Raw genomic sequence first — 23,820 nt, forward strand, 5'->3', positions numbered from 1 at the left:
GAAGGACCAAAAATATAAAATAAGAATAAAAGTAATGGTAACAAAATAAATAAGGATAGAAGGGTTTGGGAGATGGTTCTCCTAGGATAAATAGAATTAATTAACCCATCAGAAATCGTTTCTAGGTGTTTGGTAATTTTTTTTGCTCTAATATGTAGTTTGTCGACTAAAACAAATTAGTTAGCAAATAAAATAGTAAGCCACGATAAAAATTTACAAATAGAGTTGCGCCGCGTGTACAATTTGACATGTGGGATATCACGGAAAATCATATTAGACACCTTTCATGTCAACCAAATCTTGATTTTTGATTCAAATTTAAAAATTATGAAATTATCCATTGCATAATATATTAATCAAAAAAAATCTTGTAAAAACATCATGATATTTATCTAAAACAAGATTAATTAAAATCTAAAGTGTAATTAAAATTAGCACTGAAACCAAATTATTGTGATTTTCTTTAAAGTATAAACTTAAGATAAGAAGACACAGACGAAAGTGAAAACAGAAAAAAAATATATATATATATATATATTTGTTTTAGGATTTACAATATCTCATATATATTAAAGTAGAAGTAACCTGTCGTCCTGTCGTCCTATTGGAAAGTTTTTTTTGTTGTTGTTAATTTTATTAAATTACGGCTAGAAAATTGTTTATATGTTTGTATTTTAAAACATGTTATTCAATTATAATTTTAAATAAATTTAAATCTAAGCATACACTTCTTTGTTATGCGCAGTCTCATGAATTAGAGATTGCAATACAGTATCATGAGGATACTGTTTGATAAAAGTCATAAATATTGAGTATTCTAGAGTAAACATTTATAGTGATAAATATTGAAGAAAATACGTATGTAATAAATATAACATTTATAGTGATAAATATTGAAGAAAATACGTATGTAATAAATATAACATTTGATGAACAAACAAACTGAGGACGTAGTAAATTTGAGATACTGCTAATTTGCGTTGTCCTCCGAGAATAGCAGCATCTACTTGTAAGAGAGCAATGTAGATTTTGGCAATGACCATAAAAATTAAACAAAATCACATGCATTCAATTTTGAAAAGAAAATAAAATGGGGACTTCTGATTCTTGTCCATGAACAAACTCATCTCTATCCTCAAAATAAGACCATCCAAAATGGATTCATAAACCTTAAAACAATGAAACCAATGTACTCTTCCAGGTAACCAACTTAAAATATTCTCCCGAATCTCCCATATCACCCCGACGCTTTCGACTCAAAAAACTATAGACCCAAAACGACTCAGCAAAACCCGACCCCAAGCAATCCCCCAACCACTTGATATGACTCGACAACAGATGTATAGATAGATAGTGCCAAGACGATGACTCAATTGCATCAAAACAATTTTGAGGCTAAATTACCTCGCCAGGAATTTGGCAGCGTAAATACTGATGCATCTTAAGTGGAGGGACCAGTCTCTTCGGGTTTCTTTTCTTCACCAGCTTTCTCCACTTCACTCTTTTTGGTTTCTTCTACTTCAGTCTTCACCTTCTCCACAGGTTTCTCTTCGGTTTTCTCCTCTGTCTTTTTCTCTTCCACAGTCAGTTTCTCAAGAAGCCCAGCAGCGTCAGAGGCATCTTTGCTCTCTTCTTTCTCTTCTTCAGATTCAGCAACTTCCTTGAACTTTTGCATAAATGTTTTGCAATCTGACAAGGAAAATAAGACTTGGTTACCCATTGAGTCTAAACACATACTTGACCACTTCAAGATCAATATCTCTTTCTATAATGTCAAGCACAATCTAGCAGCCAAAGTACTTATTTCGACAATTCCTGAACACAATAAGGCAATGTGGAGTTAATAGCGATTTTCAAAACTTGGTAAACGGAGTGCCATATTCAGCGGAAACTGAAAAGCCACAGCCCCAAAGTAGCCAATGATGAAAGCTCTAAGGATCTCAAAGAACAAGTAGCCATATAACAAAGATCCCTCCAAGACCCTTAAGTAATCTAAGCCATAAATTCTATCAAAGCTGTAATGAAACTAAATAAGGCAAACCAGCATCGACATGGAGATAGGGCCATGAAATAAACTAGATAATCGAAGGAGAAGGCTCGTATAAGATAGCCAACTACGTAAGAAAATTAACTCCATTACGTGACAAGGATCCAATCTAACAATGAAACAGAGAATGCAAAATGTATCACAAACTCACTCTCGATTGAAGCAAATCGGATGCAGAAAAGCTCATCCTTGAGTTCCCCATCAGCAAAGTCACGAGCGTGCCATACACAAGACTTTTCATTTCCAACGTGTTCCTGAACAGTCATGCCCGATTTAACTGCAGAAACACCAGAAGCCGGAAGACACATAAGTAAAAAAAAAAGAGTAGCCTAAATACGGATCCAGATGCAACTCAATAAACAGAAAGTTTACCCAAGTGGTTAGCACAGATCTTCAGAGTTTTCGATTGCCTCATAACGAGACGAATCTTGCCAGTGTTCTTATGCTTTAAGAGCTTCACAGTACCAGCTCCTCTCTCCTTCCACTGATTCGCATCCTTATCGAACCGATACAGCTTCGATTTCCTTTCGATTCACAAACATAACGAAAATCCAGTCAAACATCACCAAAAAGCTAAACCCTATAAATTCGATCAGATCCAGTTGACCTAGATCACACAAAAAAAAATTAAGAGAGCAATTGAGAAACAGACTTACAGATCGAGGACGGCGTCTTCGTCTTCCTCTCCGGTAGTGACGGCAACCTCCTCAAGCCTAACGATCGGAGCAACCTGAGCTCCGGTGTCCTCATCCTCGTTAGCTCCTGCCTCTTCCTCGTCTCTGTGCTCGTGCTCGGGTTCGTTGGTCGCCATAGTTATCTGCCGAGATTTGCTCGTCGATTCAGTTGTTCGTTCGTTACGGTGCGGCGTATCCGAGAGAGAGAATTTGGGGGTTTTGTAACACAGGAGAAAACGGAAGGAAAGGCATTTTTATAACCGCGTTGAATTGAAGCAACCAATGGGCCGATTTCTCATAAATATATATCTGGCCCATATAAGGGCATTTTTATAACTGCGTTAAAATTTAAGCTACTAATGGGCCGATTTCTTATAAATATATGGCCCATTTAAGACCCATTTATCTAGTTCTTGATTTAAAAGCAAAAACATATATACAAAATGAGAAAATACAATTCTTAATTTTTGCACTTGACATAACTTTTCTTTTGTTTTTTTTTTCTTTTACAGCGCACTGAGTTGATAAAAAAAAACTTTATTTCTATTTGAAAAGAAAGATAAATTTCTGTAAATAAATTTTTTAAAAGGATATATTTTCAAAATTTCAAATCAAAATTTGAATGTTTATATAAGGATATTTTTATATTGGATTTTTCCACAAATAATACAGACATACTTTGACTAAAATCGCTGCAGAACACCAAACAATTCAAATATGAGACCTTAATAGTGGACCTTAAAAAGATATATTGCCTTATATTATATGTTTAAAATTGTGACAAATATACAGCAAGTATTTTCCTTTTTTAATGCACATGTAATTGTTATTCGTTGAACAGCAGAGTCAAATGTATTTTAGATTTTTTCCTATTTTATGAACCGTCGATGGAATCATTTTTTACTTGGCGTACCGTCGATGGGAGTTTGAAACAACAAAACATAGAGAACATCTTAAAGTTAGGTTATAATCTTTTGTAAGGGCAATATCGTCCATCTATCTTCTTTGTCTTTATCCTTTCGTACCTCTTCATATTAACCTCTCTTCCCCCACACACATATATCACACACCCTCCTCTTCTCTCGCTTATCGTACCAGTGGGATTCATTCTCGTCTCTTCACGTCTATCTCCTAAAACCTCTCCATGGCTGCATCATCATCAACAGTATCGTCAGATGCAAGAGGCAAAAAGAACCTTCTTAACGTTGATCGGATCAGCATGCTTCCGGACGAAGTGTTGCTCATGATTCTAGAGAAAATACCCACTGAAGAAGCTGTCCGGACAAGTTTATTGTCTACACGTTGGAAGGGTGTTTGGAAATATTTGCCGTCTCTTATCTTTGATATGAGAAAAACTTGCAACGCCCAAATGGGATCCTTGGCCGATCGTTCGGGTGACATTGCTGACCTTATTACAAAGGTTTTATATCTTCCATTTTTTCCAAATATTTTCTCTGAAGTTTTTAAAATTATGATTTTTTCGCTCGAAATTATACTATAACTAACAATATTTCGCCAAAGAATCTTGTTATATAAATATTTGAAGATGAGTATAAATTGTGAATACATTATTATGATAATACGAGAATCTAGGAAAATATCATCTCTCTTGCCTTATCTTACATAGTTATTAGTTAGTCATAAAATACAGTATTTAAGATCTGGCTCCTATTGATGATTTAATGTTATATACTGTATTTGTGCATAATTCTATTGTAATCACAAATCTTGTATTTCTTTTGAAGATTATAAACAATCACAAAGGTCATCTAGAGTACTGCAGAATCCACCATTTTTCATACCAATCAAAAGACGGTGCTCTCGAAGCTTGGATTCGAACTCTGATTCATGTGAAAGGCACCAAAAGTCTCTCACTGCTAAACCATCTTGGTCACAATAGGAGAGCCAGCATGCTCCACTTGCTCCCAAACACATTCTCCCATCCAGCCCTCACCTCACTCAGCTTATACCGCTACGACTTTGAAACTGCAAATCCCTTTAACAAGTGCGACAATCTCATGATTCTCCAACTTGGTAGAATTTGTGCTGAGGTTGGTGTGTTCAACACAATCATTGCAGCGTGCCCCTCTCTCAAGGTGTTGGTACTAGAAATCACGGCGTACAGCCAAGTTGGTTGTTTGAAGATTCATAACAACAATTTAAAGCTCTTGCACGTGACTTGCTCTCATATAGATCGCATTGATGTGTCTGCACCTCTTCTGGATATCTTCTCCATTCGCTTCACTTTTGTTACGAAAGATAACTTCCTCCTTGCAGCCCCTAGAGTACTTCAAATTAATAAAAGCTATTGGGCTGCAAAAGCAAGGACACCTCATATCAGCTACAACATATCGGGTAATGCTCAGGTACGTTCAAACCACAAGCAAATGCATTTAAACTATCTATATGGTATAGATATGCTTAGGGTTTGACATGCTTGAATTGTTTATATGAATCGAAGGAGAAAGAAAGCATCGAGCATAAGTTCGTGGTGAGTAGAGATACTAATTATTTGGTGCGGTTTCAATCTTTGGCGGTGATCGTGGATTTAATGAATCCAAGGGAAGTTCAAATGTTGAGAGAGGTGTTAGTTGCATGGAACGGAATAATGAGAAAGCTCGAGATATCGTTTACGGTATGTTCATTTATGCTTCGTTTTCAGTTAGATATAGATTTGATTAAAACAAAAAATCATCACTTTCGTTTGATTGTTTATCTATATAGAAAACATGATACATGTTTTATGTTCTTGTATATATATAGGATACCAACATTCCTAAGAAAGAAGGTGAATCTTCTATTAGTGGAGCAGAGAAGAAAAAGTGGGAAGATGGACAAATATTTCCCAACGCTGATTTTCGCGTGGATGTTTTGTGGATGTTTAATTTCAATGGTTGCGATGAAAACCAGTTTGAATTGGCTTCGCGTTTTGTGACGCAAGGGACCGTGATGAGAAAAATGATGATCAAGACATCGTTGATTCCTCCAAGCGAAGAGACAGAAGCCGCTGTGGCCAAACTAATGGAACTTCCAAAAGGTAACGAAGAGCTTAGCATTGAATTATGCTTCTAATAAATTTTTATTTGGATCTAGTCGTCGGTCATTTGAATGAATAAGTAACCTTCTATTTGTGAAGTAGAAGACTTTATGGTTACAACTTTCTAGTAATGCTTTTGGTGTTTTTGTTGAATGTTTTTTAATATTTGGGACTTATTTTGTATTAGTTTGAATATTATATGATTTGTTGCATTGAGAATGGTTTGTTGCATGCGGCTATCTTAATCATGCTTTAAGAGAAGCTTCCATAATCACTCCTATAAATCTATCTGCACATGGAATGAAACATGTTCTTATGGCATGTTTCATCTTATCGGATGGAAAAAAATATGCTTGAGCGCTCATCGATCGAGACAGCCATCTTTAAGTGATCCGGTTAGCTCTACGGTTCATTTAAGTGCTCCGGCCAAAAGCCGATCGAGCACTTAGAATGAGTATCTCCACTTGAAGCCGAAGCTTGTTTGGCTGTATACGTGAGCTATCAATATGAGGCAAAGGTTCCGAAGTAGGACACTCAATCTCATCTCACCGCGTAAAAAAGATAGTTTTGTCCGTTTCGAATCACATGTGCAAACAAACAAAACTTCAGGCAGATATAAAGACAAAAGTTCGAGTTAATTATCGTAGAGTCATCAGCCACGTCATCGTACGGATACGATGATGAGTTGTATTCCGATTCTACCCTTGTTGATCCCGAATATTCCATCGTTGTCCCTTCCTTCACCGAAGCGTGGCTTCTAACTTCCACCCAACCATCCGATTCCCAAATTGCCCCTCCGGTCGTCACCAAATTACAAACCCTTGCCATCGCCGCGTTTATGAGTTCTGATCTCCATTCGCCGCCCCTCCCTACTTCCTCTTCTTCTTCTAAGTCAAACCCCGAGTTGCCCCAGTCAAGAACGCAACGCGGAGATGACTCAGTGGGTGATGAGTTGTGACACTGAAACAGATAAGGATGCTGCAAAAGCTGATCGCAACTCCACCTCTGATGCGGGTCTCGCTTCAGACACTTTTCTATGAAGTCACGACCCATCTCCGACAGCGTAACTGGGAAAACGGGTAACTCGCCGGGGAATCCGATTCGACTCAACGAGTCAATCCCGTGGTCTTCCCAAGCGGGTTTCCCGGTGAACATCTCGATGATCGTGCAGCCGAGAGACCAGACGTCGCTCTCTGGACCTTGGCACTCTCGTCTGATCACCTCCGGAGCCATCCAAAGCGGGCTTCCACGTGGCGTGATCTGAGCCGTCGGTTTGTTGATTCTGATCGCTGACCCGAAATCCGCCAGCTTGATCACGGAGCTCCGGCTGACGAGGACGTTCCTCGCCTTGACGTCGCAGTGAACGAATCCTTGCGAGTGGACGTGGCGGAGAGCAGAGACAAGACACGCCGTGTAACGCTGGAGCAGAGTCTCGTCTTTGATCCCTCCTCCGGCGTTATTAGCCACGTCACCTTCTGGAAGATACTCTAAGTAGAGGTTACGAAACGACGTCGTTCCTTCTTTTGAGTGACCGTCGCCGAGTAGCCTCACGATGTTCGGGTGAGGCTTGAGCGAGCGGAGGACGGAGATTTCGTTCTCGAGGGACTCTGATTGAGTGGGAAGGCACGTGGCGAGATCCACGGACTTCACCGCGAAAACTTCACCGTTAGTTTTGCTGATCGCCGTGCTCACTGAACCGAAACAACCTCGTCCAATACAAGTACCACGAACCCAAGAAGAAGACTGAGGACTTAAAGATGACATTAAAGAAGAAGAAGTGTTGCTCTGTTTCTCCATGTGTGTCAACTTTCATATGTCGTACTTACGCAACTCGAAGCTATTTATATGTGTCTTTTGGAAGCTGTAAAACAGGAAATGTGAACGTGAAATAAAGTTGCAATTTTATTTTGTTTCTGACATGGACAATTCTTGTACACTTGTCTTTTCGATTTGTAAAGCCTCATCTTTAAGAAATTTCCTACGTGGACATGTCACGTACAACACAAACTTTCGAGTTTATCACTAGATTTTTTAACAAATTCTACCATGTTCGATGGTCGGTTATGGATTTTAACGACTTAAAAATATATTCATGTATACCAAATTTTTTGCATACACCGATGGTCGGAACAAACTCGAAAGTTGTTTTGGAAAACGGAACAAACAAAAAGATCAGAGAAGATCATTTTATAAATTAGAAGAAATTGGTGTATGCCACTAATGAGTAATGACACTTGGAGAAGTTCTCGGGATGATTGTAAGAAACAATGCACTTGCCCTTTCTGCTTAATCCTTATCCAACAAGAGTTAAGTTGCGGTTTGGTCTTGTCCGTTAATATTTTACTCACAAAGAATAAAAATCACTCCCTCTCGCTTCACGCAATCGTTTTCGTTTTTATAAGCACAACATTTAAAAAATGGTCTCTTTAACTAAGTTAGACAAGTGATCGGATCATCCCGACTGATCGTGGGTAAGACAAATAAACAAAACGTGCCGATAGATTTGGAACGCTTGATATGTTGACATTTTTTTTGTTTTTTTTGGTGTGTGCTAATTTGGTTGACCCTGACATGATCAGACATGGAATATACGGTAATCGACGTACAAAACATTATTAGCAAAGATTCATGAATCCAAAACAGCCAATCATACTTGGGAAACAAATAATTATATTCGTAGCATAAAGAAGGCGAGGGTGCACAGTAACAGAATATATACGAGAAGTAGTGGATATCCGAATAAATATTCGGAGTTGTCCAAAGCAGATCAGCGTTAGAGATGAGGGAAGAGGTTGCCGAAAGGGGTTGTGTTTTAAAATGGGGGTCCATCTGGAGGTTTACGTGGCATGAAAACGTTGGTTCACGTTCTTTGACATATTAACGAGTTGTCTGAACACACATATTGGGAATTGACGTGCTTGATCAGCCTCCACGCATAGTGAAACTATTATATTTGTATTTTTGGTTTGTTGGTATCATGAAGCTCACAACAAGAATTTACTCAAAAACGTTATCCAAAGATATCACGGAGATCGAGTTGGAGATGGAAGGTAGAAAATGAAAGATAGGGTTGTTAACTTTATTAATTGAAGAGATGGTTGGTTTGGAATCTTGGGATGGTTAATCGCTGGATCACTGTAATTGCATTTACCTAGGGAAATTATCACTAGAAAACTAATTAATAGGGTTTGGTGGTAGAAATATATATTCATTTTAAAGAAGACCAAAGTCTCCATAACATATACTATCAAAGATGAAGTTTTGTGAAATCTTGCTAACGATTTGGCAAACAAGTATAAATTAAAGTTTAAATTGCTAATTTAATATATAGTGTAGTCAACCTGATCTTTGAATTATTCCAAAACACACAAAAATAAAACGTTTATTATTCGACTCGTATATTTTACTTTGTTTGTTGTTTTTTCTGGGAAAACTTTGACCTTCCGCGAACCTGAAGTGCTATTTGGACTGTCCACCACTTGTTCCATATCTTCTTAGGGCAACTATTTTCACCTTATGTGTGTGTATGAATAAATATTATAAATTACTAGAAATGTCCAGGAAAATAAGATATTATTTGGAGATTTTAGGACCCATACCATATCTTGAGTTGTTTTCCAACTTGGAAAACAACTCAAGATAATGACATTGCAACATGTACTTTTAACACCGTACAAAACTTTCTGACTTTTCAGTTTTTTTATAGGATTAAGGTAATAGCTATCCTAAGATATATTTATCTCCTAAATATATACACTAAAGTACATTTACTAGTACATGCGTCAGCGTAAAAACGTTACGTGTATATTAGTTTTGTAATCATTTATGGCTAAACATATAATTTTAAACAATACGTTGATACGAGAAAATTAAATGTAATAGTTGGATAAGTCTAACTCCATTGCGCCGCCTCATGCTATTGCAAGAGGGTAACTAGTTTACTAACTACTACTAGGGATGTGGATTTTCAATCCCGCCATCGTACGTGATGACAGGCTTGCATCCACAATCAAAGTACTTTGAGCATGCAAAAGTTTACCAAGCTTTATTTCTTTGTGTTTCTTTTTCCTTTTTACTCTGTTTTTACTTTTATAGTTTTGAAATAAGACGACAATAAATTGAAGAAAAAATACAGTAAAGTTTATGAATTTTATTTATCATATAAAAAGCTTACTTTTGTCAAAAAGTACAAGAATATGATATATAAGAGATAATTTAAGATGATATCCACAAGGTATCTTAACAACTTAAATGAACTAATTGAAGTTAATTGAAGAATGTAAGAAGGACTCCAAACTCTAAGTCTCTAACGTCCGAAACCTGAATTGTTTTCTTATCCCTACGTCTCTCCAATGGTTAGAGGAAGCGGCACAGCGGAATCAACATCACACTGATATCGTCCAAGGAGCCTCGTGATACGGAGAGGTCAACTAGCTTCTTACAAGCTAACAATGGCTTCTGTTTCTGATCGGTTCCTATGCAAAATGGTCGAGCTATATCTACTGCTTCCTGGTTACTAACCTTCTCCCATAGACCGTCTGATGCTAAGATCAAGAACTCGTGTTGGGGATTGATCCGGAGAACATTTGTCTCTGGCTCAGATATTATCCATTGTTTGAGATGAGCATCTCCTATTCCTCTAGATACTGCTAAAGATCCTTGGATTCTCCAAACACTTTTGAATGTATCGACATAACCCCCCTGCAGCATTATCGTAATCAGAACCATGTAATCCCTGATAAACCAAACAGCAACTATTTGTGCAAGAATTCTTACCGAGCTCTCAATTCTGTTACGTTCATCTTCTCTCGAAGGGCGATGATCAGAATTCATAGCCTCAGCGTGTCCTCCAACGCTCAGAACAGCACGACAGTCCCCAGCATTGGCCACGACGAGATTGCCATCGTTGATCAGAGCCGTGACACAGCAAGAGCCGCCCTTAGCATCCTTCTCCCTAAGAAACTCAGAATCAGTCGCTAGGTAACCGCGTCTTACAGCTTCTTCAATCTTGGAATCGTTCATCCCACCAACAATCTCATCTAGAATGTTACTACACAAGTTGTTAGCCGCAAACTCAGCCGCTTTTGATCCTCCATGACCATCATAGACTCCGAATATTGCCTGAAATTAGAATAATATTAGTGATTTTGTAAGTAGTATAATCTATCTATTCAAGAAGTACTCATACAATTCTATAACCTAACTTCATAAAGCTCACACTGGCTCACACACCATAACGAAACCTTAAGTTAATATTACTCTTCAAATCACATAAGGAGTAAAGAAACTCGAAACTAAATAAGAAAATTGATGTGTTACCTGTTTGGGATCACCTCTAAGGTTGGTGATGGCAGAGAAACGATCCTCCATAGCTTCTCTTCTTCCTCTCTTGCAAAAAACAGAGTACTCACCACCTTCCCTCTCGACCTCTCTACTCTCCTCCCTCGTCGTCTCTGTAGTCACCGACGCCTCAGCAGATATAGGAGCTGCACTACCAACCGGTATATCAAGCCTCATCGGGCGTTTCCTCTTAAGAACGCGTCCGGGAACAGAGTCCGATCGAAACCCTAATTTAGCTGGCGGTTTAAGGAGACGGAGGCAGAACGGAGATGTGGGAGACGCAGAGGAAAGAGAAGGAGAAGAAGCTGGAGGATTGAGATGGGATAGAGATAGAGTTAGGGTTTCATGCGCCGGAGGTTTGTTGCAGAAAAGTGACGATGACGGAGAGAACACCGGCGAGTTGCAAACGGCAACTGCAAACGACATCGTTTGTAAAAGAAAACTTTTTTAGGTAAGTTTGATTGTGTCTATGAGTCGTGTTTTGTGTTTTCTGTTTTGTGTCAACGAGAGAGAAAGAGTCATTACTATATATACAAAGACAAGTCTCAAGTCTCCGTGGCCGTTGTTGTTTGCTTCTTCCAGCCTTCCAGGTCAAACGTTACCACTCTCATCTCTTTGTCTTTTGACTTTTCAAATCATGGATCCACCGGCACAGTCCATTTTTCCGCTTTTGTTTCTTGCGTCAACGCCCAATTTGTTAGTTATTACTCTTCCAGAAATATATCTTTGATTAATTTTTGGATCATTAAGAAAAAGAAAAAGAAAAAAAGTCAAAGAAGGCAATTATCAGTTTGGTTTGGTCTAGTGTTTTTGTTTTTGTTTGTTTAAATTGTAAGAAAAGGCCGAAATAGAGAAAATAAAAAGAGCCCATTAAGAAAGCCTTTTTAATGAGATAGCCCATATTAGTCGGACCGACATGGATAATTGGATATGGATATATTTGTGGTGATTTTAGAAACCCGACCCAGTTCGTTATATTTCCAGCAGCCGTCCCTTCTAGTTCATATCGGCGCTCGGAGATCGGGGATCGCTAGTGGCACCTCCTTCTTTTTCTTCTCCTTCGAGATCAGGTTAGATCCTCTTTTATCTTTTGCTTTCAACTTCGATTTATGCGTGATAGCTATTTTTGAGATTTCATTCTCTGTTCATGTTTCTCTGAGTTCTTAGGGTTTTGCGGTATCTATGTATGTTCCTTATTGTTTTGCGCAGCTCCGTTTTGTGTGTTTTAAGCTCAAACACCTTTAATTTTGATCGTCTCTGGTCTCTCAATGTGTACATTCTGTTGCTTTGTGGTGAGCTGACTAAAACTTAACTCGAATTTTGTGTTCGATTCAGCCGATTGTTGTCTTCCTTGTTTGCTTCGTTTACTATTATGCTGTGGATTTTAAAATTTTCCTGTTGTTGCATTTAGTTAGCTAGAATTGGCTATTTTAAGTGAATGCTGCTAGTAGAAAAATTGCTGCCTAGAAGGTGTTCGTTGAAATTCCTCTGAGAAACAAAATAGTAGGAAACACTTTCAAGTCTCGTAGTGTTGAGTTTGCTTTGAATTATGACCCTAGGAAATAGATATGAAAGGTTAATACCTACAGAGCATGGTTGTATCTCTGGCTATTACTTGAAATATAAATAAAGTGAATTGTCATTATGTTTTCTTGTTGAAGGAGATGCATTGGTGCTATTACTTACTTTGGAACCAAACCTTATTGCAGGTCAACAACTTAAAAGAAGGACCAAGATTGTGTTTAAGCAGCCATCATGGCCAAGCATCATCCTGATTTGATCATGTGCCGGAAACAACCTGGCATTGCCATTGGGAGATTGTGCGAGAAATGTGATGGCAAATGCGTGATATGCGATTCCTATGTCCGCCCGTGTACACTGGTCCGGATTTGCGACGAATGCAACTATGGTTCATTCCAGGGGAGGTGTGTCATTTGCGGAGGAGTTGGAATCTCAGATGCTTACTACTGCAAAGAGTGTACACAACAGGAGAAAGATAGAGATGGTTGTCCTAAGATTGTCAATCTTGGCAGTGCGAAAACTGATCTCTTCTACGAACGTAAGAAATATGGTTTCAAAAAACGATGATCGTTCGTTGTTGGTTACTCGAGCTATTTGATCTTTTCTTAATGCTTGGAAGAAAGTGTCTGTAACTTGTCTGTGTTAAGAAAACATGTATTCAAAGAAATGATTATGGTTTGTTTACTCATGTGTCTTATTGATTAGTCGGATCGACGTGTTATCTTTTCTTTTCTTTTTGCTTGGTTAATTATCTTGCCTTTCCTGGATCACGAGATACCTTAACATAATAGTGTTCACTGTTCAAAGCCTTACCACATTACTGGATTCATATATAGTACTAATAGAAGAACGCAGTTTGTTGCCGATTCAGGGGGGTTTTGGAGTCGAATCCAACAAAATCTATATTTGAATTTAATGACATAATGTCAACTTAAAACTTTACAGAATACGCAATAACTCCCAAAAAGAGGATATCATCCATTACATAAAACCCCACATGATCGTCAGAAATATTCCTTTAAAAAAGTGAGGAAACTCCCCCAAAATCTTTTTTCGTCCAAAAGTTTAGACGTTGACTTTGTGTAACGGACGGTGACGATAATAGTCAACGGCCCATGCATGTTCGCTTCTTTGCTTATGTGTTAAACTGTTAGCTTAACAGTGTGGAATCCACAATTTGTCTTCCAATAGTCAACTCATACCTCCAATTAGACTGTGCCACGTGGTATATAGCAGCTATTGTTGGAACATCTTATTGAATCTTAACACAAAGTTTAAACAAATAACTCTTGTTTATTGCTTTAGAAACTTCTCAAAACCAAAGCACCTTAATCTCTCTAATCTCACAAGTGTTGTTACAACCCAACAACTCCTTATATATAGAGAGATTCTTTATGTAAGACAATAATTAGACAACTCCTAACTAGTCCTATTCCTAGTCTCTTTGGGAACCATGATTCGGTGAGATTAGGACAACTTATTCCTTAAGCTAATTCAAGCTTATCTTCAACAATCACCCCCATAAGCTTGAAGTTCTTGTTGGACACATCATGGACACCAATGAGGTCTCGCATTTCTCCGAACTTGACTCTTCCAAGAGGCTTAGTCAAGATATCTGCTTTCTGTTGAACACCAGGAACGTGTTCGACTTCTACCTGCTCATTCTCAACACATTCACGTATGAAGTGGTACTTCCTGTGGATATGTTTGCTGCGGCCGTGGAAAACGGGGTTCCTGGTGAGTGCTATAGCTGACATGTTGTCTATACGAACCATCACTCTCTTAAGAGCTTCGCCAGTCACTTCCGAGAGCAAATCCTGCAACCAAATAGCCTGCTTTGCTGCTTCAGTAGCTGCCATGAATTCAGCCTCAAAAGAAGACAATGCCACTGTCTCCTGCTTCTGAGAACACCAAGTAATAGGACAACCGTTAAGATAAAAGATGTGTCCGCTAGTACTCTTGCCATCATCTTCATCTGTATTGTAGCTACTATCGCTATAGCCGACTAAACCCGAATTGTCTCCAGTCTTGAACCTGAGACCATACTCTGTTGTTCCTTGCAAATACCTTAAAACATGTTTCAGAGCAACCCCATGACACTTCTTAGGACAGTGCATATAGCGACTTAAAATCCCAACAGCAAACGACAAATCGGGTCGAGTATGAGTCAAATATCTAAGACAGCCAATGCTCCTCCTAAACTCTTGTTCACTAATAGATTGTTCTGCCAAAGCTTTAGAAAGTTTAGTACCCGAATCCATTGGAACTTGAACTGCATTACACTCTTTCATACCAGCTTCTTCGAGAATTCTTGCTGCATATCTCCCCTGTTTCAAGGTGAATCCATTACTCTCTTGTGAAACCTCGATGCCGAGATAATATGTCAATCTACCGAGATCACTCATCTCAAATCTAGATGACATTCCATGCTTAAATTCTTGAATTAACTTCAAGCTGCTCCCAGTAACAAGGAGGTCATCAACGTAAACTGCAACAATCAACAGATGCTCCTCTACTTGCTTTCGATACAGAGCAGGTTCTTTAGCACAACGCACAAACTTCAGTTCCATAAGAATTTTATTAAGCTTATGATTCCAAGCTCGAGGAGCTTGTCGCAGACCGTAAAGAGCTTTGTTCAATTTATACACTAGCCCTTCACATCCCTTCTTCTTAAACCCTTCAGGTTGAGAAACGAAAACTTCCTCTCTGAGTTCTCCATGTAGAAAAGCCGTCTTTACATCCAGATGATGTACTTCCCAACCTCTTGATGCAGCCAACGCGATGATGAACCTGATGGTCTCAAGTCGTGCTACTGGAGCGAATACCTCATCGAAGTCGATTCCATGTTTTTGTACGTATCCTTTCGCGACTAACCTTGCCTTGTACTTATTAATGCTCCCATCCGAGTTTCTTTTAATTTTGAACACCCATTTTAAGCCTATCGGCTTCACACCCGATGGTAACTCTACTAGATTCCAAGTTTTGTTTTTCTCAATCGAACTCAACTCCTCATTGCAAGCTTCTCTCCATACGTCTAGCACTTTTGCTTCCTCAAAGTTTCTAGGTTCATCATCCAAGCTTAACAAGAGTCGCTCTGCTTCTTCCTCTGCATATAGCACATAATCATTCAAGTAACTTGGTCTGACACTCGGTCGAACTGATCTTCTTAACTCAGGTGGAGCTACTTCAGGTGCTTGTTCTGGAGTTTCTACCAACACTTCGACTCTATTATCTGAGTTATTAGTTGGTTCACAATCTGCTTCAACTTCTCTTAAGCCATTGTTACCAAAGTTTCCAAAACTCACAGTAAAGGACCCTGAGACTTCTTTCTCACCTTGTATCTCATTCCAGTTCCACTTCTTTGTTTCATCAAAGGTTACGTCACGACTTACTGTTATCTTACGTGTTGAAGGATTAAATAGGCGGTATGCCTTACTTCCTGGTTCAGTTCCAAGGTGCACCAATGCACGTGACCTATCATCTAATTTTCTCAGATGCTGTGACTCCACCCGTGCATAGCCAACACATCCAAAAACACGTAGGTGTTCCAAATTCGGCCTTCTTCCTTTAAACATCTCATACGGTGTTTTGTCTAACAGAGACCTTGTGGCTACTCTGTTAATCAGGTATGTAGAATGCCTTATCGCCTCTCCCCATAAGTAGTTAGGAACCTCCATGTGCTTTAGAAGGCTTCTAGTCATCTCAAGCAGAGTTCTATTTCTTCTTTCCACCACCCCATTCTGGTGTGGTGAGTAAGGAGCGGTTAAATGTCGCTGAATGCCAGGTTCTGCACAGTAGTTCATGAACTCGAAAGACACAAATTCTCCCCCCCTATCGGTCCTGAAAACTTTAATTGTTGTTCCACTTTCTTGCTCAGTGAGGGCTTTAAACCTTTTGAACGCATCAAAGGCATCACTCTTGTCCCTTAAAAGCAGAGACCACATGTAGCGAGAGTAATCATCAATAAGCACAAATACATACTTGTTTTGTGCTGCTGTTGCAGGTGAGATCGGACCGCATAGGTCTCCATGGATCAGATCAAGTGGTCGTGCAGCTCTGAACCGTGTTGCCTGAGGAAATGTCTTCCTCGTTTGCTTTCCTAGCAAGCATGATGCGCAAGTCTTCATAGCAAAAATCATGTCTGGAATTCCAATGATGAGTTCCTTTCTAACCATCGATTCCATTGTTTTAACATTGACATGACCAAGTCTCTCATGCCATCTTGTAGGATTATCTGCTTCTCTGACCTGCAGTAAGTTACTCTCAGCTTCCATACGAACTTTATACAGCCTGTTTTGCGACCTATTTGCTTTCACCAAAAGCTTCCCATCGCGATCGTGTAGTGTCAAGTAATTCTCTTTCATTCTAACCTCACAACCTGTCTCTGTTGCTTGTCCAAGACTAAGAATGTTGCTCTTGAGAGCTGGTATCCAATAAACTTGAGCCAAAATCTTCTGATCGCCTGACTTCGTGACAAAGAGAATTGAGCCTCTCCCTTTGATATCGACTCGTGAATCATCACCAAATCTTACTTTACCCGTAACAGTCTCATCTAGCTTGGTAAAGTAACTTCGATTCCCTGTCATGTGGTTACTGGCTCCGTTGTCAAGGTACCACATATCATCTCCAGCTGTCTTAGTTTCAAATTTTTTCGGATGAACCTTTTCCTCATTGAGAAATACTACCTCATGCATCAGTAAATCTTCAGTATCTTGGTTTTCAGATTCATCCGTGTCTTGAATCTCCTGAAGCTTAAGCAACCTCTCGGGACAATTAGAGGCGTAATGACCATGTTTATCACACCGATAGCAAACTATCTGAGACTTATCTCTGTTCTGATAGTTGCCACGACCACGTCCTCTACTTCTTCCTGCAGATCGTCCACCTTTGTTTCGTCCTTGGTCATAACCCTCTCGGTGATTATTTGCATACATAAGTTTGGTTTGATCATCCTCTTGATCTTCCTCATCTCGAATTCTTTCCTTATATGTCTTAAGCCGACCAACTATGTCCACAAAACTTGTCTTGTTCAGATCAAGAACCTGCTCTAAAGCTGCAATGATGTGGATGTACTTCTTCCTTGGTAGGCTATTCAGAAATTTTTTCACCAACTTGGGTTCTTCTATGCTTACGCCTAAAGCACCTGACTTTGACGCAAGTTCAGACAATTTTCCCACAAAATCGTCGATTGTATCAGTAGTTTTCATCCTCATCCTCTCGAACTCTGACATAAGGGTTTGTAGCCTCGCCTCCTTTACTCTCTCAGCTTCAACATAGAGAGACTTGATTGCGTCCCAAATTTCTTTAGGTGTAGCAAGATTACCGACTTGTAGGGTTAGAGTTTCTGGAATAGATTGGAACAGAAGAGCCTTAGCTAGATTAACCTTATCAGCGTCAGCTTCCCCTGTTTCAACCGTTTCCCATACCTTGTTTACCCTTAGCATCACGTTCATCTTCATCGCCCACACCGTATAGTTAGTGGTGGTAAGCATCGGGCATTGGAGGTTTGACGTGCTTGTTTCCTTAGGTGTGGATGTCATGGTGACAATATCTCCCATCTCTTTCTTGATCAACGATATCTTAGTTCAACGAAGATTATGTGTTTTGGCAAAGATTCAATAACGCTCTGATACCAAATATTGAATCTTAACACAAAGTTTAAACAAATAACTCTTGTTTATTGCTTTAGAAACTTCTCAAAACCAAAGCACCTTAATCTCTTTAATCTCACAAGTGTTGTTACAATCCAACAACTCCTTATATATAGAGAGATTCCTTATGTAAGACAATAATTAGACAACTCCTAACTAGTCATATTCCTAATCTCTTTGGGAACCATGACTCGGTGAGATTAGGACAACTTATTCCTTAAGCTAATTCAAGCTTATCTTCAACACATCTCAAACAGAGTTATGCATTTCGATCTTGATTTTATAGTTGAATTGATTTACTGATTTCTATTTTTTTGTTTTTTTATCGGATTGAGTTCCTTAAAGAGATAAGTCAAACAAAAATTTAGACGAAAATGATACTGTAGCCATTAAGAAAAGCGTTTATTTCTAAGACAAAAGGTTTACGTTGATGATTTTATTTAGGGACAAGCGTTGAAACAATCAAAAGACAGATATTCAATGTATTTTAGTTAGGGACATAAAATGTAAAGGTTTAATATCAGAATATTCCAAAACGACATGTCTTTGTAGGTCTCTATACCAACTTCAGAGCAAAATGTTTTGCAATAATGTCTTGTGCCCTAGAACATCGATTCCGTAATTTCTTATATAATTTGCTTGAATTTGTATTAGTCATCTCACCGTCATATATTAGAAATTAGAATATTCCGGTTATACAGCACTCTCCGAAAAATATGTTATGTAAAAGTAGTTTGGAACTAATGTTAATTTAAATCATTTTGCGTATATAAAAGGAGAGGGTCACAAGAGATATAGTTGAATAGAGGAAAGAGAGAGAGAGAGAGAGAGATAGAAAGAGGAAAAGGAAAAAGAGAGGATGTGTTATTGTTATGCAATTCGGTTGTGCTTGTGCATCTTCTTTGCACTTACGATCGTCTCTTCGGCTCGAATCACCTTTTCATCATTTTCAGGTAAGAGCAATCGAGCTCATCATGATACCATCGATATATACAATAAAGAGGGGAAAAAATTAGAGTTGTATTTTACCAAAAAAAAAAAAAATTAGAGTTGTATATAGATTCATAAAATTGTCAGAATCGATCGTTGGATTGCTTAGTCTCTTCGATATTTATGATCAATCGTAATCGTAGGTTTAGCCGCTTAGATATATCTCGTATAGTCGTATTTAGCCAAATGGCTGATTGGCCCGTACGTGATACATGTGTGTGGAGGGAGATACAAATAGAGTCTATATTATTCAACCGTGTTTTCATTTTGGTTTTTCTATCTTTCGTTTTTTTTGTTTGTGAAATTTTTTAGCTACATGCATCTCTATTCTTTTTTAAAGCTCGTATCTATATCTGCGTACGTAATATATATGTTAAACCTACATGCATATAACAGAAAATGAAAAGATGGTGGAGGGAGGTAGATCGTTGATGGTGAGCACCAATGACTATGACAAGCCATCGGCCAACGCACGGCACAACCCACCAGGAAGGCGTGGAGGAGGTCGGAGACGGAGAGGATGAATACAAAATGTTTTTTTTGTATTGTTAAGAAAAAGAGAAAATTAAATGTTCTGTGATATATATATATATATGTTATTTTATTATTAAATATTTCTATGTGTGTTATCTTTTTACATATAGTGAATAATATAATTTCGGCATCTTAAATAATATATGTACTGAAAAATTAATAAACAGACCATGATACATTTTTGTATACGTTGATCTCTCAGTTTCAATAAATGGTAAAAGAATGATATTTGTCTTAACTCTTACGTACTGGGTGGGCTTTATTAAAACCCAAATGAATAAATGATCTACATAAACGGGCTATTGGGCCGGTGCTGTCTGAATCCGTTAACCACTTGGGCAACAAATAATAACAGACAGCGAAGAATCTGACGTCCTTTTCTTGCGCCCCACAAGAGTGTTAGTGAATCACATGTTTTTTATTGTCGTTTCTTGCGCATCAAGTTCTGCTGACGCTTCTTTTATTTATATTTTTAGTGATTCACATGTTTTATATTTTTTGATTTTTCAACAACCATTAACTTTTTCAGATTTTCTTTTATATAAAAAACTCCCAATTGTTTGTAACTTTGTACCTTTACCCGATGAACAGCTACAGCACATGGCATCGGTGTAAGGTCTTCATTAATATCGGAGCGGTCGTCGTGTGTTAAACACAGATTATTCTTAATGTTTATTTTGTTAAAACGTTTTAAATATTTTTCTGTGGCTACCAAAAAAAATATTTATTTTGTTACGAATACGAAAATTTTCCATTTATTTTGGGGGAGAGTTAGAAAGAAGATTCAGAATCGGAGTGCCATCTGTCATTTCCAAAACTGGCACGTAGGTTTTTCTCATACGTATACAGTGAATTAATACTGAATACAGAGGAGTACCAAAAGGCGGCTCTCGTAGAACAACTTAGGTTGCTTTGTCGATTAGAGAAGTAAAAGAATCATGCTTTGGATCAAAAACCTAGTAAGAATCTCGCCGACCACTTCATCGGTCGGAAACGTGTTCAGAAACCCCGAATCCTACACTCTCTCGTCCCGTTTCTGCACCGCTCTGCAAAGGCAGCAACAAGTGAGCGAGACGGTTCAAGCAAAGGAGGATGTAGCTAACGATGTGTTGGAGCCACAACGTTACGACGGTTTGGCTCCGACTAGAGAAGGAGAGAAGCCGAGGGTTCTGGTTCTCGGGTCGGGTTGGGCGGGTTGTCGTCTTATGAAAGGGATCGATACGAGTATCTACGACGTCGTTTGCGTCTCTCCTAGGAACCACATGGTCTTTACCCCTCTCTTGGCTTCTACTTGTGTCGGTACGCTTGAGTTTAGGTCCGTTGCTGAGCCTATCTCTCGTATCCAACCGGCGATTTCAAGACAACCCGGTTCCTATTACTTCCTCGCTAATTGCTCTAAACTCGATGCTGATAATCATGAGGTAAATCTGAGATTTTCACTTAATCGTTTTCTTGGTCTTTCATATTTTTAATCTTGATTACTAATTAATTAGGTTTATGGTTCTTGTGTCTTTTTTTTTTCTTTCTAAAATTCGAAAACGGTTTAATAATTGTGAAGTTCTTGAAATTGAAGAAAAGTCTTGCAGATACATGTGTCTATCTTTATTTATTTTTTGGGTTTTTTTTTTTCCTACAATTTGTGATATGTAGAAGAAGATTTATTGAGACATGGTTTCGTTTCGTTCTACATGGACAAACACATACTCTCTCCGTTTTTTAAAATATAGGATGTTTTAGTTTAAACACGCATATTAAGAAATAACTATTTTTAAAAAGTTTAACCAATTATAAACAACATTGTATAATATAAAATATAAAATTAATATAAAAGTTGTATAGAAACTTGAAAACATCATATATTATGAAACAAAAATATTTCTCTAAACATTCTATATTATGAAACGGATGGAGTATTTGGTTTTTAAGAATAATTTTCAAAGCATACAATCAAACGCCAATTTGAGATTTCCTTCCAATTTTTGCTTGTTTTTGGGGTTTATTTGGAAAAAAATGATACACTAAATGCAAAGGTAGAAGTGGCAATGCAATACATTTGGTTTTGACTTTGTGGGGATCCTCCTATTGCTTTAAACAGGTGCATTGTGAGACGGTAACCGAGGGATCAAGCACATTGAAGCCATGGAAGTTCAAGATCGCTTATGACAAACTGATTCTAGCTTGTGGTGCAGAAGCTTCCACATTTGGAATTAATGGAGTCTTAGAAAACGCCATCTTCCTCCGTGAGGTTCACCATGCTCAAGAGATTCGTAGGAAGCTTCTTCTTAACCTCATGCTCTCTGAAGTTCCAGGTATAATAAACAACACAATATTCTTCATCCTCTTTCTTTTTTACCTTTGAATCAAAACTATACTCATAATCATTTACACGCAAATTAATACATATATATGCAATAATATATAGGCATATCACACGGGGAGAAGAAGAGGCTGTTGCATTGCGTTGTGGTTGGAGGTGGGCCGACTGGTGTCGAGTTTAGTGGTGAATTGAGTGATTTCATCATGAAAGATGTTCGCCAGAGATATGCTCATGTCAAAGACGACATTCGTGTTACTTTGATTGAGGTTTTTTTCCTTATCTATTCTTAAGTACTTTATATATATATATATATATGATGATGATCAGTTTCATAAATATGAAAATTTTGACCATTTTTTCTTTCCAGGCAAGGGATATACTTTCTTCTTTCGATGATCGACTCAGGCACTACGCAATCAAACAGTTAAACAAGGTTATATATATTATAACTCATCATCCAAATTAATGCAAATTAACTTTATTTGCTCTAGTTTGAGAGAATCTTGGATAGTTTGATGTTGAAAATATGCTAGTTTTGACTTCAGTCTGGAGTGAAGCTTGTGCGTGGGATTGTGAAAGAAGTAAAGCCTCAGAAGCTAATTCTTGATGATGGCACCGAAGTTCCTTACGGTCTCTTAGTCTGGTCAACTGGTGTTGGTCCATCTTCATTTGTGAGATCTCTTGGTTTTCCAAAAGATCCAGGTGGAAGGTTAGTTCCAATATCACAACTAAAGTTGTTCTGTTTTTTTTTTTTATCTCGAACAGTTTCTGATCTTGGATCATTCTGTTTCCGTAGGATTGGAATTGACGAGTGGATGCGTGTACCTTCTGCACAAGACGTGTTTGCGATTGGTGACTGTAGTGGTTACCTTGCGAGCACAGGGAAATCAACACTTCCTGCTCTTGCACAGGTCTCTGTAATGTTGTAATAGAATTTATTTACTTTTGTTCTATGCGGAGTTCTTAAACATGAATATCTCTGATCTAATGAAGGTGGCTGAGAGAGAAGGCAAATACTTGGCGAATCTGTTGAACGTGATGGGAAAAGCTGGAGGAGGAAGAGCCATGAGTGCAAAAGACATGGAACTTGGAGAACCATTTGTGTACAAGCATTTGGGAAGTATGGCTACTATTGGAAGATACAAAGCTCTCGTTGATCTCCGTGAGAGCAAGGTATGTATTAAAAAATCTCTCATTCACTTTCACATAAACATCCCTCAAAAACACATGATAGAAGGCTAACTTGGAGGAGGGAGTTTTCTTGAGCAGGAAGGAAAAGGAATATCAATGGCAGGCTTTGTGAGCTGGTTCATATGGAGGTCTGCGTATCTGACTCGAGTCGTCAGCTGGAGAAACCGTTTCTATGTCGCTATAAACTGGCTCACCACTTTTGTCTTTGGTCGTGACATTAGCCGAATCTGATCCTAATCTCCTCTCATTTACGTACTTGCTCTGTCTCTCTCTCTCTCTTGTTCACTTTATATAACCTCTAATCCCGAAACCATCTCAAACGATGTCCTTTTCGTGCAACGATGCAATGAAGTCAATCCAGCGTTTTACAAAGAAATTATCGACTTTGACTTTGAATTAAAATCTTCTGGTTTGACTGATATGATGAATTACTATTTTAACAAAAAAGCATGAAGAATACATACAGTTTCAACATTCTTGAATTTTTTTTGTCAGAACGCCGAAAGTGGTCAAATATA

The 23,820-nt window shown here is 38.3% G+C and overlaps 7 protein-coding genes across 7 annotated transcripts; 4 read left to right on the forward strand and 3 right to left on the reverse strand.

The window, feature by feature from the left end:
- Positions 1 to 1,048: 1,048 nt before the first annotated feature.
- Positions 1,049 to 3,015, reverse strand: LOC104739280 (ran-binding protein 1 homolog a). Its single transcript, XM_010459577.2, has 4 exons — positions 2,704 to 3,015; positions 2,420 to 2,571; positions 2,199 to 2,324; positions 1,049 to 1,689 (listed from the first exon to the last, which is right to left on the reverse strand). Exons 1-4 carry the CDS (start codon positions 2,856 to 2,858, stop codon positions 1,442 to 1,444), a joined length of 681 nt encoding a protein of 226 aa, XP_010457879.1. The 5' UTR covers positions 2,859 to 3,015; the 3' UTR covers positions 1,049 to 1,441.
- A 751-nt stretch (positions 3,016 to 3,766) lies between these two features.
- LOC104739281 (putative F-box protein At1g67390) lies at positions 3,767 to 7,573 on the forward strand. The gene is made up of 4 exons (XM_010459578.3): positions 3,767 to 4,141; positions 4,467 to 5,087; positions 5,183 to 5,356; positions 5,485 to 7,573. The coding sequence occupies exons 1-4, from the start codon at positions 3,866 to 3,868 to the stop codon at positions 5,791 to 5,793; spliced, it is 1,380 nt and encodes a 459-aa protein (XP_010457880.1). The 5' UTR covers positions 3,767 to 3,865; the 3' UTR covers positions 5,794 to 7,573.
- Positions 5,946 to 7,591, reverse strand: LOC104739282 (mitogen-activated protein kinase kinase kinase 20). Its single transcript, XM_019235875.2, is given in 2 exon segments — positions 5,946 to 6,314; positions 6,317 to 7,591. Coding segments are annotated over 2 exon segments (1,350 nt in total). The 5' UTR covers positions 7,556 to 7,591; the 3' UTR covers positions 5,946 to 6,203.
- A 2,297-nt stretch (positions 7,592 to 9,888) lies between these two features.
- LOC104739283 (putative protein phosphatase 2C 2) lies at positions 9,889 to 11,633 on the reverse strand. Its single transcript, XM_010459581.3, has 3 exons — positions 11,078 to 11,633; positions 10,535 to 10,879; positions 9,889 to 10,459 (listed from the first exon to the last, which is right to left on the reverse strand). Exons 1-3 carry the CDS (start codon positions 11,522 to 11,524, stop codon positions 10,115 to 10,117), a joined length of 1,137 nt encoding a protein of 378 aa, XP_010457883.1. The 5' UTR covers positions 11,525 to 11,633; the 3' UTR covers positions 9,889 to 10,114.
- Positions 11,634 to 12,052: 419 nt separating this feature from the next.
- LOC104739284 (PHD finger-like domain-containing protein 5A) lies at positions 12,053 to 13,303 on the forward strand. The gene is made up of 2 exons (XM_019235710.2): positions 12,053 to 12,168; positions 12,808 to 13,303. The coding sequence occupies exon 2, from the start codon at positions 12,854 to 12,856 to the stop codon at positions 13,184 to 13,186; it is 333 nt and encodes a 110-aa protein (XP_019091255.1). The 5' UTR covers positions 12,053 to 12,168; positions 12,808 to 12,853; the 3' UTR covers positions 13,187 to 13,303.
- Positions 13,304 to 19,089: 5,786 nt separating this feature from the next.
- LOC147927780 (protein PSY3-like) lies at positions 19,090 to 19,936 on the forward strand. Its single transcript, XM_087484173.1, has 2 exons — positions 19,090 to 19,223; positions 19,657 to 19,936. The coding sequence occupies exons 1-2, from the start codon at positions 19,130 to 19,132 to the stop codon at positions 19,782 to 19,784; spliced, it is 222 nt and encodes a 73-aa protein (XP_087340299.1). The 5' UTR covers positions 19,090 to 19,129; the 3' UTR covers positions 19,785 to 19,936.
- A 308-nt stretch (positions 19,937 to 20,244) lies between these two features.
- LOC104739285 (internal alternative NAD(P)H-ubiquinone oxidoreductase A1, mitochondrial) lies at positions 20,245 to 23,678 on the forward strand. The gene is made up of 8 exons (XM_010459583.2): positions 20,245 to 21,215; positions 21,890 to 22,103; positions 22,217 to 22,377; positions 22,479 to 22,544; positions 22,657 to 22,820; positions 22,908 to 23,022; positions 23,105 to 23,284; positions 23,381 to 23,678. Exons 1-8 carry the CDS (start codon positions 20,733 to 20,735, stop codon positions 23,531 to 23,533), a joined length of 1,536 nt encoding a protein of 511 aa, XP_010457885.2. The 5' UTR covers positions 20,245 to 20,732; the 3' UTR covers positions 23,534 to 23,678.
- Positions 23,679 to 23,820: the final 142 nt, after the last annotated feature.

This window comes from Camelina sativa, chromosome 14 (assembly GCF_030686135.1).
Source record: "Camelina sativa cultivar CO46 ecotype springtype chromosome 14, ASM3068613v1".
Lineage (NCBI taxonomy): Eukaryota > Viridiplantae > Streptophyta > Magnoliopsida > Brassicales > Brassicaceae > Camelina > Camelina sativa.

Excerpts from the sequence above, each read along its gene's own strand:
- LOC104739280 (XM_010459577.2), bottom strand. The coding sequence starts at position 2,858 with ATGGCGACCAACGAACCCGAGCACGAGCACAGAGACGAGGAAGAGGCA. Across the intron at positions 2,572-2,703 it reads GAAGACGCCGTCCTCGATCT|GAAATCGAAGCTGTATCGGT; the intron begins GTAAGTCTGTTT and ends GTGAATCGAAAG. Across the intron at positions 1,690-2,198 it reads CCGATTTGCTTCAATCGAGA|ATTGCAAAACATTTATGCAA; the intron begins GTGAGTTTGTGA and ends TTTCCTTGTCAG.
- LOC147927780 (XM_087484173.1), top strand. The coding sequence starts at position 19,130 with ATGTGTTATTGTTATGCAATTCGGTTGTGCTTGTGCATCTTCTTTGCA. Across the intron at positions 19,224-19,656 it reads CACCTTTTCATCATTTTCAG|AAAATGAAAAGATGGTGGAG; the intron begins GTAAGAGCAATC and ends TGCATATAACAG.
- LOC104739284 (XM_019235710.2), top strand. The coding sequence starts at position 12,854 with ATGGCCAAGCATCATCCTGATTTGATCATGTGCCGGAAACAACCTGGC.
- LOC104739283 (XM_010459581.3), bottom strand. The coding sequence starts at position 11,524 with ATGTCGTTTGCAGTTGCCGTTTGCAACTCGCCGGTGTTCTCTCCGTCA. Across the intron at positions 10,880-11,077 it reads TTAGAGGTGATCCCAAACAG|GCAATATTCGGAGTCTATGA; the intron begins GTAACACATCAA and ends TTCTAATTTCAG. Across the intron at positions 10,460-10,534 it reads GTAACAGAATTGAGAGCTCG|GGGGGTTATGTCGATACATT; the intron begins GTAAGAATTCTT and ends ATAATGCTGCAG.
- LOC104739285 (XM_010459583.2), top strand. The coding sequence starts at position 20,733 with ATGCTTTGGATCAAAAACCTAGTAAGAATCTCGCCGACCACTTCATCG. Across the intron at positions 21,216-21,889 it reads TCGATGCTGATAATCATGAG|GTGCATTGTGAGACGGTAAC; the intron begins GTAAATCTGAGA and ends TGCTTTAAACAG. Across the intron at positions 22,378-22,478 it reads TTCGTGTTACTTTGATTGAG|GCAAGGGATATACTTTCTTC; the intron begins GTTTTTTTCCTT and ends TTTTCTTTCCAG.
- LOC104739281 (XM_010459578.3), top strand. The coding sequence starts at position 3,866 with ATGGCTGCATCATCATCAACAGTATCGTCAGATGCAAGAGGCAAAAAG. Across the intron at positions 5,088-5,182 it reads ACATATCGGGTAATGCTCAG|GAGAAAGAAAGCATCGAGCA; the intron begins GTACGTTCAAAC and ends TATGAATCGAAG. Across the intron at positions 5,357-5,484 it reads AGCTCGAGATATCGTTTACG|GATACCAACATTCCTAAGAA; the intron begins GTATGTTCATTT and ends GTATATATATAG.